Consider the following 13,818-nt stretch of genomic DNA (forward strand, 5'->3'; position numbering starts at 1 on the left):
ATTTGCTAATAATTACGTTTAAAGCAATTCGCGCCGCAACCCCGTACGGCCGCAAAAAAAAAGAAAAAAAAAAAAAAAAAAAAGCAAATAATGCAATAACCTTAATAACGCCATTTTTTATTACGGTTTAGCAATAACGTTTAACGTTTTTAAATTGGAAATTAAAAACGTTACTTTTAAAACAAGCTTAATAAACGAAAGTTAGCAAGCTTTTTTCGATACGTATTTATTTAATTAATAAATAACAATTAAAAAAATAATTTAATTATTGCCCGGTTTACAAAATAATTGCAATTACCGTAACGAAAATATTAAAGCGCAATAATTTTTAAAAAAACAAACGGTTGCATTAAAACGAATTACAATAAATTTTAAAATTTTAGCAAAAGCTTAATACGCACCCGTATAAATTTTTTTTAAATAATTTGCTTTTAAAAAAATTAATAAATTATTAAAAAAAAAATTAAAAAAAAAATTCGAAAAATTTGCTTAATAATAAAGCCATTAATATTGCTTGGGTATTTACTTACAAATTTAACGAAAACGGTTACGTTACGGATTATAAATTCCGCGCAATAATTAAAGGTAATTAATAACCCCACGGTTTAAAAAAGATTTACGCTATTACGTTTGCAATTAAAAGCTTTAAAATTATAATAACAATTATGGCTTATTTTAATTTTAAAACGCATTAAATTAACGTTAATAAAGCTTTTTTTTTACGCAAAAATTAATAATAACCATATACCCGTTTACGTAAAGTTTTTTTTTAAATATTACCGAAAAAAGTACGTAACCCGGCTTAAAAAACCTTTGTACGGGTTACGAAATTTACTAAAATTATAATATTTAATTTTCGAAAAAACCTTTAAAAAGCTAAAGCTTATTCCGTTAACAAAAAAGCTTTATTTATTTATTGTTACAAAAAAAACAGTATATACTGTAAAGGAAAGGTTTTAAGCAGAAATAGCAAATGCTTAAAGCATTGGAAAAGCGGTCCCTTTGTTTGAAAGCGTATAAAGCTTTTAAGCATTAGGAAGGAAGCTTAGTAAGCAAAAAAAACGCGGGAATTACGTGTATATAAAGGGCAAAAGCTTTTACGGAACCCTGCACTTCAAATCCCTTTTTCTTTAAAGCATATTAACCGGAATAACCTCACACCGTGCCAATCCCTTCTGCTTGCAACATTTATAAATATAAAACGTAAAGTTTTTTTTTTGTACGTTAACGATATAATTATTTTTAACCGTGCTACGCATTTAAAAATGGCAGCGAAAATATTAAACGGTTTTAAAAAAAAATACAAAATAAAAAAAAAACCATTTAAAGTTTTTTTCGGGGTTTAAATTGTAAAAAACAAAAAAGTACGAACAATAACTTTGCATTACAACTTTTACATCGATAAAATCGTTAATACCTTTAATTTCGGGAATAAAGCGTAAAGCGCTTCCTTTTGCTTAGCCAAACGCTTAAAAAAAATTTGGGGGTAACAATACCCGCCGAAGTTTTGGCCATACAAAAAAAAATCGGGTTTATACTTTATACGGCCATTACTATCCGCTTAAACGTTGCTTTTGCAAGCGCAAAATTTTCCAAATATTTTACAAACCCAAATAAAAAGCATTTAAAAGCGGTAAATTATACCTTTTTGTATTTAAAAAGGTTAAAATTTTATTGCATCCGGTTAAAAAACGTTTTAAAATTTAACCATTTGCTTTTTGCTTTAAACGCTTCCTTTGTTAATAACAAAAAAATAAGGAAATTATTTAAAAAATACGTTATATTTTTATTTGGAAAGCCCGTAACGTAAAAAGCAAAAAAACAAATTACCGTTATAACGTTTATTACAAAAGCAAAGCTTTTAACGCTTATAAAGCTTGGAAAGGAAATTATTATTATGCAAAGGCTTTTCCGAAATTTGCGCTTGGAAATTAATACTTTTTAAAAGCTTTGTTATAACAATATACAAACGATTTAATTGGTAATCGAAAAAAGCATTTGCATTAATACGGTTTTAAAGCACGTAAATATTATAAATATGTAATTACGCTAAAAGTTTTAAAAAAAACGTTCGATGTAATATATTTTAAACCCGCTTTTATGCTAACAAACGGGTTTATTAAAAACTTTCCGCTTTATAAATTTAAAACATTTAAAATTGTTTTAAAATTGCACGATTCCTTTAAAAACGGGTTAGCAAGCTTAATACGCAATTAAAAACTTCGGAGCAAATACCAAAAGCGTATAACGTTTGCATAAAAGCACAACGCAAATTCCTTTTTTATTAATAAATATAAAGCATGCCGGTTTTAAACAATAAAAAAGCATTTAATTATAACGCGTGCAATTTCCAAAAGCGTTGCATTTTTTTTGTTTATTTTTTTTTCATTTTAGCTTTAATTTTTATTTATTATTTAATAAATAAAAGCATTTTTATAAAAAAATAATTTAAATTATTGCGGTTTTAATGCTATTTTTTTAACTTTTTTCGTTATTATTATTATTTTCCTTTTTTTTAAGGTTAAATTACAAAAAGCAAAGTTATTTCGACGGGAAGCTTTTTTGTTTCTTTTTTTGGCCTTATCCTTTTGCTTGCTACCCGGTTTTGGGTAAGGCTTAAAAAAATGGCTTATTATTTTTTAAGCTTTTTAATTTTAAAGCAAAAACCGTTTAAAAGTTCGTTTTAGAATAAAGCGGTTGCAATGCGCAATTAAAGCAAAAAAAAAAGGGTTGCAACGGTAATTGCTTTAAGCACATTAAATATACCGTAAAATACAACCATTTCGAAAAGTGCGCGCTATGGGCTTATTGTTACAAAGGCCCCGGAATTTTGTTAAAAAGCTTTTGGTGCATTTATTGTATGGAACCGCGCGGAAAATGGTATTATTAAAAAAGCTAATTAAAACGTTCCCGTTAAAAAAGGGTTAACGGTTTCGTTAAAAAGGAAAATTAAATAGCATTTTTTTTTAAAAATTAAAACGGAAAAAAAGGTAATTAGCATAAAACCCGCGAAAACGGTTAGGAACGAATTAATTTGGTTATTTATTTTCGTTTTTTTACTTACTTTGCATTTCCGGGTATTGGGGAAAACGACGGGCTTATCGTTATCGTTGTTATTTTTTAAGCAAATTAATTAACAAATTTATTAAAATTAAATTCTATTTTAATCGTTTAACGAACAAACCAATTAAATTTAAACTTTTATTTGGTTTAACCAAAGCGCGAAAAGCACCGGTTAAGTTAAATTAAAAATTGGAAAAAGGCGTGCAAAAAGTAACCGGAATAAACGGAAATTTAAAAACGGGTACGTAAATATTAATCGGGGTTTAATTTAAAAAACGATTTAAAGCTTTTATTTATTTAACGTAAGTACGAGCCCGATTAGCTTTATTTAATTTAACGCGTTTGGCAAACGCATGCGCTTTTATTTTTTAACGTTATTTTAAACCTTATTGCGGATAGCCCGTTATTTCCACGCATTTTCCAAATCCTTTTGCTTATCCTTTTTCGCAAATAACGCTTTTTTCCGTTGCTTTTTTTCGGTTTGCTAAATTTTTTTATTTTTTTAAATAGCGCTTTATTTGCTTGCTTAGCTTTAATTGCAAAAATAACTATAACCGCTTGCAAATTTGCTTTATACGCGTATAAAATAAAATTAATAAAAACGTAACAAATTAATAAAAAAGCAAAACGTTTTAATTTATTCCTTTTGGGCTTAAGCTTACGTATTTTTTTTCGCGCCGGGCGCGTTTTTGGGCAACCGCGCGCGTTTTTTTTTTATTAAAAATTCCCATTTTTTAACCAATTTATTAATATTGCACAATGCTTTTAAAATACCGCGTTGCCGCGCAAAATATTTACGATTGTTTAATTTAAATTTACAAATATTTTAAAATTAATAAAAAATTAATACGGTTAAAACGAAAAAATCGGAATTTACGCTTTAAAAAAAAAAGGTAATAAAAAGGAAAAAAAAAAGTTAAAACGAAATGGAATTTTTTTTTTTTAATCCGTTACGCTTATTTATAGCTAAAACGCTTATTTCGTTGTTTTTTATAGCTAAAGCGTTTATTTCGTTACTTTTGGAAACGGAAAGCACTTTTTTCGTTATTTTTTAAAATTAATAATATTTTATCGTTACTTTTAAAAGCGCGGTAAATTTTTAAAACCAACGCTATTTATATAGCAACCCGTTTTTTTTTATATTATTTACAAGCAACCCAAAAAATTCGCTTAAAAAATGTATTACAAAAAAACAATATATATTGTAAAAAAAGTTTTTAAACGTAAATAGCAAATGTTTAAAGCATTGGAAAAGCGGTCCTTTTGCCTAAAAGCGTATAACGCTTTTAAGCATTAGGAAAAAAGCTTAGTAAGCAAAAAGGACGCGGGAATTACGTGTATATAAAGGGCAAAGGCTTTTACGGAGCCCTGCACCTCAAATCCCTTCCTCCTTAAAGCATATCAACCGGAATAGCCTCACACCGTGTCTATCCCTTCTGCCTGCAACATTTCCTTATTGCTCACTTTCACTACGGGATTAGTGAATTTACCAACTGACCCCCTGACCCACGGTCCGGCCCTCGTCGTCTCTGCCCAAAAAATGTGCGGCGCCTTCGACGTTGCGTGCACGGGCTCTGTGATGCATCCCAACCGGTGCCAGTCAAAGTCCCCGATAGCACCGCAAAAATGGCACCCGACCTTTCGCCGCTTTCCACACCTCGGAGGGCACGCCCAGCAACACCACAAGCGAGACGCACGAAGCAGAGCGAGTCGAGCCAGAACAAGTACATGAACATGCTCCCGGTAACTACCATACTACATACAATAAAGTTCCCGGATGTGGCCCGCTCCCAGCCCCTGCTCTCTGTGTAATTCTCTCTCTCCCTCTGTTATAATGCTGCTGTTTAATCTTTGCGCCCGTGAAGAATGTGCTGCATGAATCCGGTGGACACATCGCCAACTTTCACCATGAAGAGCGCCGTCCAGTGCGTGCGGGTGTCTTTCTGGCTCTCATGAGGAGGCATTCTGACAATCCACAACATACGTCGGTTAGCGGAAACATACATTGCCACTTATCTCTGTCTGTCATGGCCAATATCCTTGGGCGCAGCAGCAAGCCAATAGCTGTTTTGAAGGATCGGGCGAGGGATATAAAAAAAAGAATAAAATAAAAACGTACACACAAGCGATTTCTTTAATTTCGGGTGCCACAAGGCCCTTGTCGGCAGCAGTCTGGGTATCAGCGAGGAACTGCTTTATGGTCTCTGGCGATGTGTAAACCCTCTTGTATGACTCCGTTTGCGTAGCGAGGGCAAGTTGGACGCTGTTACTGCCGTTTTTGACGACCTGGTGGACGAGCTCAGTTTTGAGGACTTTGGACATGGTAATGATGGAGGGGTTTCTTGAGTACCAAGGAGTCTGTACTCGAAAGGATCTTGAAGAAATTGCGTGGAAAGGTGGCTGCAAACGAGCTGTTAAGGATGACAGTCTGGAGTCCATCGAGTTTAATACATACTGTTTTCACCAGCTGTAGGCAGCACACGATGGGCAGCGCCTTTAGCTGAGACTTGATGTCGCGCAGCAGCGCTTGCGATGCCGGGGGGCGCCAAAGGCCGTGAGGGCACGTTCCCGTTTGTTGGCCTGTCCGCTGCCGACGTCAAGGAAGGGGAAGCAGAGGAAGAGAAGACAGTCAACAACGGCGCTTAGGTGTGGCGCACCTGCGGCTAACCGGCGCGTTGGTCATACAGGGTGAACGTCCACGCCTCTGCGAAAACGCCCCTTTGGACCTTGCTTTGGCCCGGAGAAAGAGACCTCGAGCGAGGACTATCGCCCAAGTTGTCTCTAGGCTGCCTCCGGGGGCGACTCCAGGATGAGGTCCATCACCTGCACGGCGTCCAGGGTGGTTCCAAAGCTGCTACAGTAGGAGCATGTTGGCCAGGGCGAAGGCCGAAACCTGGAATAGACGCCCCGACCAACCAGGGTGCTTCAAAGCTTCAGCCTCCTGTCGAGTCCACCCAGAGCGCGCCGCCGCATCAGTAAGTTCCCGAGGCACCGCCCACCCCGCGCCACACATGATTTGCTGCAACATGGCACGTACCTTGGTTGAGGCCCCCCAGCGTCAAGCGCGAAAAACCTCTGCCCATACAAAATCTGCCATCTAAACGGTCGCAGTTCTGAATCTCTCCTCACCATGTTTTCGCGCACAATCAAGCGGTATATGCAGCCGCCTTTCCGGTGTCCTGGCTCGCGCTGCTCTGTTTCCTTTGCTCAAGCAATTTTGCTTCGGCTATGTGCGCAGCCTTTTCGCCCAGCTTTTGGTTCGTTCCACGCCGCATTCGCCAGCAACATGTCCTCCAACGCCACCCAAATACCTTTAAAACCGATTGCTGGGCCGCAGCCGCTGCCCCTCGGGACGAATATTGCTTCCCTTTCGGGCAATTCCTACGTTGTTGACGAGGTTTTCCGATACCGGTGCGAAAGGGACGTAGCTATCGGCGTATACCGCGCAACGTAAGTCGACCCTTTCCTCCCACGGTCTTGATCTGCCCCGGGAAACACGTCCAAACTGCAAAATTTCTAACCCATTATTTGCTATAGCTCCGAAGGCACCCGCTATGTCATCAAGGACATCTGGCCCGGCCAGTTTGACCGTTTGGTCAAGCTGAACAAACTCGTGGAGCATTCACCCCACGTCAGGACCGCCGTCGATATAATTCCCGACCGGCAGATGCTTGTCTTCCCTCATCGCAATCTGGACTTGCTCAGTGCCAACCCCGCGGCCATTCCCGCTGCTGCAAAAAAGGGCATCATTAGGGATGCTCTTTCGGGCCTGGCAGCCCTGCACGACAAGCGAATCATTCATACAGGTCCGCTTACCCCACGTTTCATCCAGCCCTTTCATCCAGCCCTTTCATCCAGCCCAGTCGACGAGTACTAAAAATTGACGTACGCAGACATCAAACCCGACAATATAATGCTGGACTATATAAAGCATCCCGACAACTCACACGAATTTCGCAATGTCCAAATCACCGACCTCGAAGACGCGTTTGCAATTCCCGACGATGCGCCCGGGGTCACCGGCCGCACTTATGGGAGCCCCTACTGGAGAAGCCCCGAGTCGTGGGCCAAGGCGTGCCAAGATGTTTCATCCGACATCTTTTCCTTTGGCCTTTTTGTAAGGCGCCCTTTGCAACACCCTTAATTGGCAGAATGCTTCCTTCAGCCAATGAACGCGTCCTAATACGTCTTTTCCATTACAGGCAATCCGCGTTTGGATAGACTTCATGGTCCTTCACATGAAAGGGGTCAAAGACGCGCCTTTGTTCGAAGAGCAGATGAAGATTGTTATGCCCCGGCTCCTCATCTTTTTGGGCGGGGGCCCGGGCGAGGGAGACATCGAGGACATCAAGGAATTTATATCGATGCACGAAGGGACCCCGTTTGGCGACTACTGCTTTGACGTCGTCAACGGCAGCAGTGTATGTCCCATCAGTCAATGGAAGGTCGTGGCTCCGCCAACACCCTACATGGAACCGCAGTTTGTGGATCTAGTGTCGAGGATGACCTGTATGACGCCCTCGCGGAGGATTACGGCTCGCGAGGCTTTGCAGCACCCTTGGTTTGCGGATTAGGAGATGGATGTAAAACTTGTTTTCTATCTAGCTATCTGCTGAACACCGGAATACTGCGCTTTCGATAAATAAATTTAGGGAATGAATCGAATTACGTCTCCTTCCTTGGGCTCGGCAATAAAACCCTCCGGAAGCTGCCCGTTGGGTGCCACCTGGTGCTCCTCTCCCCATTTACGTACAGCTTCATAGTCCTTGCATTTATGAAGCGTATTGAAGTCAGGGAATGCCTGTACAACAGTGGCCTCGGGTTGAAGCGTCCACACCTGCCCCAGCACACCCGTATCTACATTGCACATTAAAACCTGCCGAAGGGTGTCAAGGCAATGCGCTTCCCGGATTACAAATTTATTAGCTTCGTTGGTTGAGCGCTCTAACGCCTCTATGCTACATTATGAGTGAGGGGGCACGCCCGCGAAGCCACGACTTACTGATATGGTAGCGGTTTATCTGCTCGTCCGAACCAAATGCCGAATCTCCGACTGCTTTGTAGTACTTTTGATTGAAGTACAGCGATTTCCGAACGAGGTTCTGGGGGGGCCCTGTCGCATTAGATGCAGATGCTGGGGCTCTGGGTAGCGATGGCTGCCGGCGCGTTTGCAGTCTACAGAGCCATCGAGGAAGCCACCGGGATGTACGCCAGGACGACTTACCAAGCAGTGAAGATGGTGTAGCCCCTCCACCTGGACAAAGTAGCCTCCCCCGTACTCCTTGGCGCGTTTGACGTGATGCTTCCCCAGACCACTCGCCAGCGCTTCCGACTCGGGTATAACGCTGGGCCTGTCTGCGGGCTGGGTGTTAGCCAGAAGGTTACAAAGTAGGTGGGCACCAGGTCGATGGTGCACTGAACTTGGGGGAGGGAAACTCAGTCCCGAGTGGCCTCACAGTCAACCCCCAGCTTCTCCCATGCCTCATCCACATCTGCAGCGGGAGGACGGCGGTAAATGGTTTCCTTCATGAAAGATCCGTTAAAGGCGACGGTGAAGTACGACATGCTTTTGCCACCCAAGATTGGCGCTTCGGCGCGTCAGTTACCACTTGAAAGCCGGCCGATAGGGGTCCCTTGGATAGGCGCCTCCCCTGCGGTAACTCACAGTAGGATCTTGCGTCGGAAGAGCAGGGCAGGCTCGATGCCGTTTTGTACCCAGGGATCCCAGCTACGAATAGTATCATCGGGCCCAAAAGAACCCCTAGAGCAAAGGAAACGAGGTGGCTGGTCCGCAGGCACCGCTGCTGATGCTGCTGCTGCTGCTTCTTGTCGATGTCGGGAACGTCCCGAGCAGCAGGCGGCGGCCACTGGTGATCTTCTTCGTCGCTGTCCTCGGTGGCCCGCGTGAGCGGGACGCTTTTCTGCCGGGCCTCGCCCGGGAACATGATGGAAAAATTCTGAAGCCAATGTTGCGAAAGGGCACAAAAGGGGGCCAGAGGCATGGGACGACCATCGATCTGGGTCAGGTGGTGAAATTGACCGGAGAGTGGCCAGGTGGAGAGATCGGGGGGAGGTAGATGACGAAAGGCAGGGAGGGGCTGGGATGGGCGAGCGCTGCCTTCTCCCCGGGCCCCCACGGGGCGATTGCGCATCGGATGCATGTACAGGGGGTATAGGATGTAGGACTATCAGTAGGTGTATTCCGCGTGTCTGTTACGTAAAGACCTAGAGGGTATGTACCCTCTACCTAGACCAAAAGGACTAAAAAACAAGTCGGCACTTGTTCTGAATAGGAGGGCTATAATGGCCATGGCGTTGAGCCACAGCGCCGTGCCATAACATCGATGTTATGGCGCGGCGTGCCCTCCCGTGCACTGGCAGCCTTGACTCCAGTGGGCGGTTGGGTGTATGAGACCCCTAAGCAATCCAGGCTGGCAGTCTGGATTGTCCTGGCTTTTTAGCTGATATGGGAGGGGTCTCTATCTGTCTAACTGCCGTGACAGCCACTTCCAGTGCGGCGCAACGGGAAGGCTAAAACAAAGCAGCGATCCCACCACCTTCATCCTAACCTATTTACACGGAGTCGGATAATTGATCCAGCATTAGAGGGTAGTTGGTTTTTCACTGGTGTTGAGCACATCTATTCGCAGACAAGACTTTGCGCGGATCATCAAACCAGTTGATTTAAGGAAATAAGTACTCCAAACTCTCCATCCTTGGTACATTGCCCATCTACCTCATTTATGTAACCATTCGACCAGTACAGCTCTCGAATGCATCACACGCTGATTCGAGGAGGATACCCCCAAAGGTAGAGGCAGACACATTAGCCGCGACCGGCCAGGAAACGCTTGACTGATAGAGTACCCGAACGCAGCCAGGAGGTTGGGCTCTGGATATCCACAAGATGAGCGAGGTACCCCTTCTCGAGAGCGTCAATGTCGAGGTACTCGGGGCCAGTAGGCAGCTGGGCCGGGTGTGGAGGGTCAGAAGCTGCTTTGACGGAGGGTAAAACTGGCTTGGGAGATGGGGAGGAGGCTTCATACCCATCGTTCGGGCTGCTCCCATTTGAACTTCCCCGAATACGAGTATGACGCAACCCACCCCCCACGGGTGGCGGCCTTGTCGACTGTCTGGTCCGTCAAAGGGGCCTCGGGGAGTCCAGGGTCATGGGTGCCGTCGGCCTTGGCGTGCTGGTTCCGACTGCTGTTAGCACAACATCCCCCCGGCGAGGTCCGGAACCTCATACCTCATGGTGCAAGGAGGGAGCCACGGCCATCGAGGTCACGCCCACGGCGGCACCAACGACAAAAAGAAGCTTCATGTTGTCCGTATGTTTGTCTGTGTATGCCTTTGTTAGGACCTGTCCTCTTCTTCTTCTGTCTCCTCCTTCCCTATGCTGGGTCGCTGGCTCTATATGTATCCCATGACCTCTGACCGAGGGCGTAGTGTTATGCAGGCCTAGAGGCCATCACACCACTTTGCATACCATACCCCGCTCGTCCCGCTTGTGCAGCTCTGCAGTTATCGCCAAGCAATACACCAACCTGCACATCTTGTGCGACGGCTAGTTGAGCGGGCCGTGGGGGTGAGAATTCGGATACACTGTGGGCCGAGACCTCTTTCTTGCTGCTTTGAGCCTGGCTGGCGAGGGGGGAAGCGCACATAGTAGGTACCTAGGCAGTTTGCTTGCCAACCAAACCAGAAATCACATGGTTCCTGGAGCTCCAGTGTTTCCCTTCCTTCTTTTCACACATAACAAAGGAGAGAAGCGGTCTCTCGGCGCCCTTTTCAACCCAGCGTTAACAAGGAAAACAACCATTGCCCCAAGGCATCATTGAGCCATGCCCGATAATGCCTATAGCTATATCCGCCTGCGGAATCTGAGGGCGGGCGTGGCCGGCGACTCGCCTCACGACGATAACCATCGCCCTTCGGCGAAGCACCAGGCACGCTCGAGGGTTCTCCTCATCCGCTCAAAGCTGAAATCGATTATCTTGGCAGCCTCGCTCGTCTTCAACTGCTTCTTCCTTCTCAAGATTCTAGCGATAAACAGTGTACGCGACCGGCTGGTCACATACTGTAAGCAAGCTCTTGTTAACCTTGCTGCTCCGTGATCAACTGCGGTAGACAGCTGTTGATAACACATGTATCTTTTAGCACCTGCTCAGGAGGCTATTCAGTACGAGAGAGTCGTGTTTTCGAGTGCCTTTGGTATCGAAACATCCCCGTTCCAAGGCGAACCTTCCCCAGAAAACGACAAGCTCTGGGCAAACCTCTACGACTGTAGGACTCCCGTCCCTTCGCCACCGTGTCATCCGGATAAGTCTTCAACATCTCGCCTGGAAGGCGCTCTTGTTTCTGTTATCTAACATAATCTCATACCTGAAGTCGCAATATCGAGGATCAGCACGGCCGAGGCTCGCCACATGGACAATAAAACCTTGCCAATCCCAAACGATCGTGGCAGATATATCGTTCAGCTCGCCGTATTCCATCAGCTCCACTGCTTGGTTAGTACAATTGCCCCGTGTATTGTCTGATGGTGCGATACTTACAGGCCTCGGAGAGCCCGCGGCCGAATAGAACATTCTCCGAAAGGGCATCTACGGTGCCGTGGATATGTCAAACACCGATGACCTCCTTGGGATAGAGCATATGGACCATTGCGTCGATATTCTACGGCAGAGTATCATGGTGAGCAATATTCAATTGATCCTTTTTCTTTTTCTTCTTCTTTCGACCGCGCAGTGGCTATGATTCTGACCGAAAGGTGCCACTGTCCGGAACAGTGCAACAGCGACGTCACACCCACGACATTCGCCCGTAAATCGCTTGACTCCGACATGAAGCTTGTCGCCGAGGTTGTTCATTCTTGTCGGGATTTCACCAAAATTCAGCAGTGGGCATGGAACAGGCGTCTCAAGTCAGAGTTGGACAAGACAACACTGGTCACCGACGACCCTCTGGGCTGGGGAACGTACACGTACTCACCCTGAAAAGTCGGGGGTCGAAAGGAATGCGGAACTTGAATGATGCTTTGAGCATTGTCTCTCTCCTGACATCTCTTAACAAGAGATCTCAGATTCCTCCAACCCATCCAGTCTTGACGATGAAATAAAGCTGTTTTGTCCTCTTTCTGCGACCAAATTCCTCCTTTTGCTGTTCCTGGAAGATTGGCGAGGTCGTGTTTTTGTCCATCGTCCTTGATTGCTCCAAGCAAATAGAAACACGGGAATGCCGAGGTATGAACTATCCCAATGTCAAACCTCCACAAACATCCCAAGCTCAGAGTCGTGCTCAGCCACCCACTCGGCTATCTGCGAAAAGTTGCGGCAAGTGTGGATTGTGGACACCCGAGCCTCGGGCTGCTTGCTGCCGCGGTCGGTGTAAAACAGCAGGCCAAGGTCCCCGTGGCACATAATGTACTGGCGCAGAAGATCTATGCAGTGGTCTGCCGCAGAATGTCTGTTGTGAGTGAAATCGGGCTTGTTTTAAAGAGAGGATGGCTTGTGCTTTTGAGAGCTGGCATACCAACGTGCTCAAGCACAATCTCGGGAGGGTTCTGGAAGGTGTCGACATTCTTATAGTCGTCCCGCCATATGTACTTTCGGGTGATATCGAGGCAGTGGAGCTGGTGAAACATCTCGACGGTCGCATAATAGTGACCTCGGGTGCCCTTGGTGGGCTTTGATGTTGGGTCGAATCTCCGGAGCGTCTCCTTGTCCGCCAATATCATTGGGTCTGTAACTCGGATTTACGTGAGCGCCTTCGTGTGGCAGGGCCTGAAAAGGGCGATCTGTGCGCCGCCGAGGAGGATAGGGTGCTCACGGTCAACCAGCTTGTCCCAGGCATCATCCAGTTCTTTCCGTGGCTGGCCTTTGTAAACCGATTTGGACCCCAGGTCTGCCTCGAATCTTTTCGGGGCAAACTTGGCCAGTAGCTCCAATGGATCTTAACGACAACATCGAATCAGCTAGGGATACAGAACTCGGAGCAGACGCGTGGTTGTAGGAGCGGTACAACCTACAGTGGCTTGACCTCGTCGGTGTTTGTGCCGCGGCCGAGAGAACACGGCCAGGCGACTGACACAACTCCAGCCGACTCAGGTACCAAAGGTTCAGGAAAACAGAAGTAAAGAACAGAACAGCATTAACGAGCAGGGCCGCGCGACCTCGACCAAAGCCATACCGAGGCTTGCTGGCTTCTCTGTCGACCTCTGCGTCCATTGCTCCCCAGCCGCAGTGTTGCCGTATCAAAGAGAAAACGCGAGTCTCCGGGGAAGCTCAGTCGATGCAGATGAGGGGGCGTCGGGAACCCGCAGAAATCTTCCCTCCCAGCCGCTCGAGGTTGCTACATAGCCAGCGGGCATCATCGCCCCAGACAGTGCACCATGCACCGTACAGCAACACAGGGAACCAACCGAAAGAAAAAATCCGAACCGCAAAAGGTGGTCGACATGACCCCAGGCTGCACATTTCCCGCCTCAGCCTCCTCAAACCCGTTTATTGGACCTGCCGCACCTTGCCATCAGCTCGTTGACCCGATCAGCCGGCTTGCTGGAGGGCTTTGGGGCAATCGCGGATGGAAGTGGTCGTGCCTCGCGACAGCTGAAGCATCGGCTCCCCTCGATGGGCTTGCCCTGCTCAACGGGGGCCATGGAAAGGCTACTCGTAACCAGGGTTCGGAATTTAATCAGTCAATCAAGTCATCCTTATAACTTTAACTTAAAGTAATTAACAAGTTATTTTAAAT

General features: G+C 45.6%; 7 protein-coding genes across 7 annotated transcripts; 3 read left to right on the forward strand and 4 right to left on the reverse strand.

Moving 5' to 3' along the window:
• The first annotated feature begins 4,487 nt into the window (after positions 1–4,487).
• Positions 4,488–4,850, forward strand: GGTG_04767 (hypothetical protein). The gene has a single exon (XM_009222564.1). It carries the CDS (start codon positions 4,604–4,606, stop codon positions 4,793–4,795), a length of 192 nt encoding a protein of 63 aa, XP_009220828.1. The 5' UTR covers positions 4,488–4,603; the 3' UTR covers positions 4,796–4,850.
• Positions 4,851–4,907: 57 nt separating this feature from the next.
• GGTG_04768 (hypothetical protein) lies at positions 4,908–5,534 on the reverse strand (the record flags this gene model as incomplete). The annotated part of the gene is made up of 2 exons (XM_009222565.1): positions 5,183–5,534; positions 4,908–5,028 (listed from the first exon to the last, which is right to left on the reverse strand). Exons 1-2 carry the CDS (start codon positions 5,500–5,502, stop codon positions 4,908–4,910), a joined length of 441 nt encoding a protein of 146 aa, XP_009220829.1. The 5' UTR covers positions 5,503–5,534.
• A 559-nt stretch (positions 5,535–6,093) lies between these two features.
• Positions 6,094–7,851, forward strand: GGTG_04769 (CMGC protein kinase). Its single transcript, XM_009222566.1, has 4 exons — positions 6,094–6,513; positions 6,601–6,869; positions 6,957–7,180; positions 7,266–7,851. Exons 1-4 carry the CDS (start codon positions 6,194–6,196, stop codon positions 7,635–7,637), a joined length of 1,185 nt encoding a protein of 394 aa, XP_009220830.1. The 5' UTR covers positions 6,094–6,193; the 3' UTR covers positions 7,638–7,851.
• Positions 7,642–9,021, reverse strand: GGTG_04770 (hypothetical protein). Its single transcript, XM_009222567.1, has 5 exons — positions 8,729–9,021; positions 8,520–8,651; positions 8,288–8,418; positions 8,066–8,165; positions 7,642–7,965 (listed from the first exon to the last, which is right to left on the reverse strand). The coding sequence occupies exons 1-5, from the start codon at positions 9,006–9,008 to the stop codon at positions 7,712–7,714; spliced, it is 897 nt and encodes a 298-aa protein (XP_009220831.1). The 5' UTR covers positions 9,009–9,021; the 3' UTR covers positions 7,642–7,711.
• A 703-nt stretch (positions 9,022–9,724) lies between these two features.
• GGTG_04771 (hypothetical protein) lies at positions 9,725–10,481 on the reverse strand. The gene is made up of 3 exons (XM_009222568.1): positions 10,313–10,481; positions 10,110–10,256; positions 9,725–10,030 (listed from the first exon to the last, which is right to left on the reverse strand). The coding sequence occupies exons 1-3, from the start codon at positions 10,385–10,387 to the stop codon at positions 9,890–9,892; spliced, it is 363 nt and encodes a 120-aa protein (XP_009220832.1). The 5' UTR covers positions 10,388–10,481; the 3' UTR covers positions 9,725–9,889.
• A 331-nt stretch (positions 10,482–10,812) lies between these two features.
• GGTG_04772 (hypothetical protein) lies at positions 10,813–12,088 on the forward strand. Its single transcript, XM_009222569.1, has 5 exons — positions 10,813–11,145; positions 11,224–11,349; positions 11,455–11,576; positions 11,650–11,760; positions 11,856–12,088. The coding sequence occupies exons 1-5, from the start codon at positions 10,908–10,910 to the stop codon at positions 12,060–12,062; spliced, it is 804 nt and encodes a 267-aa protein (XP_009220833.1). The 5' UTR covers positions 10,813–10,907; the 3' UTR covers positions 12,063–12,088.
• GGTG_04773 (hypothetical protein) lies at positions 12,036–13,455 on the reverse strand. Its single transcript, XM_009222570.1, has 4 exons — positions 13,094–13,455; positions 12,895–13,017; positions 12,598–12,807; positions 12,036–12,517 (listed from the first exon to the last, which is right to left on the reverse strand). Exons 1-4 carry the CDS (start codon positions 13,290–13,292, stop codon positions 12,327–12,329), a joined length of 723 nt encoding a protein of 240 aa, XP_009220834.1. The 5' UTR covers positions 13,293–13,455; the 3' UTR covers positions 12,036–12,326.
• Between the last annotated feature and the right edge of the window lie 363 nt (positions 13,456–13,818).

Source organism: Gaeumannomyces tritici, assembly GCF_000145635.1.
Source record: "Gaeumannomyces tritici R3-111a-1 unplaced genomic scaffold supercont2.2, whole genome shotgun sequence".
Lineage (NCBI taxonomy): Eukaryota > Fungi > Ascomycota > Sordariomycetes > Magnaporthales > Magnaporthaceae > Gaeumannomyces > Gaeumannomyces tritici.

Excerpts from the sequence above, each read along its gene's own strand:
- GGTG_04771 (XM_009222568.1), bottom strand. The coding sequence starts at position 10,387 with ATGAAGCTTCTTTTTGTCGTTGGTGCCGCCGTGGGCGTGACCTCGATG. Across the intron at positions 10,257-10,312 it reads CTCCCTCCTTGCACCATGAG|CACGCCAAGGCCGACGGCAC; the intron begins GTATGAGGTTCC and ends AGTCGGAACCAG. Across the intron at positions 10,031-10,109 it reads GGGAGCAGCCCGAACGATGG|CTGCCTACTGGCCCCGAGTA; the intron begins GTATGAAGCCTC and ends CACCCGGCCCAG.
- GGTG_04770 (XM_009222567.1), bottom strand. The coding sequence starts at position 9,008 with ATGTTCCCGGGCGAGGCCCGGCAGAAAAGCGTCCCGCTCACGCGGGCC. Across the intron at positions 8,419-8,519 it reads GGAGAAGCTGGGGGTTGACT|ACAGGCCCAGCGTTATACCC; the intron begins GTGAGGCCACTC and ends CCCAGCCCGCAG. Across the intron at positions 8,166-8,287 it reads TACACCATCTTCACTGCTTG|AACCTCGTTCGGAAATCGCT; the intron begins GTAAGTCGTCCT and ends GGGCCCCCCCAG.
- GGTG_04767 (XM_009222564.1), top strand. The coding sequence starts at position 4,604 with ATGTGCGGCGCCTTCGACGTTGCGTGCACGGGCTCTGTGATGCATCCC.
- GGTG_04773 (XM_009222570.1), bottom strand. The coding sequence starts at position 13,292 with ATGGACGCAGAGGTCGACAGAGAAGCCAGCAAGCCTCGGTATGGCTTT. Across the intron at positions 12,808-12,894 it reads CTGGGACAAGCTGGTTGACC|ACCCAATGATATTGGCGGAC; the intron begins GTGAGCACCCTA and ends TCCGAGTTACAG. Across the intron at positions 12,518-12,597 it reads GATTGTGCTTGAGCACGTTG|ACCACTGCATAGATCTTCTG; the intron begins GTATGCCAGCTC and ends ATTCTGCGGCAG.
- GGTG_04769 (XM_009222566.1), top strand. The coding sequence starts at position 6,194 with ATGTTTTCGCGCACAATCAAGCGGTATATGCAGCCGCCTTTCCGGTGT. Across the intron at positions 6,870-6,956 it reads CAAGCGAATCATTCATACAG|ACATCAAACCCGACAATATA; the intron begins GTCCGCTTACCC and ends TGACGTACGCAG. Across the intron at positions 7,181-7,265 it reads TCTTTTCCTTTGGCCTTTTT|GCAATCCGCGTTTGGATAGA; the intron begins GTAAGGCGCCCT and ends TTTCCATTACAG.
- GGTG_04772 (XM_009222569.1), top strand. The coding sequence starts at position 10,908 with ATGCCCGATAATGCCTATAGCTATATCCGCCTGCGGAATCTGAGGGCG. Across the intron at positions 11,350-11,454 it reads CTGGGCAAACCTCTACGACT|TCGCAATATCGAGGATCAGC; the intron begins GTAGGACTCCCG and ends TCATACCTGAAG. Across the intron at positions 11,577-11,649 it reads TCCATCAGCTCCACTGCTTG|AACATTCTCCGAAAGGGCAT; the intron begins GTTAGTACAATT and ends GCGGCCGAATAG.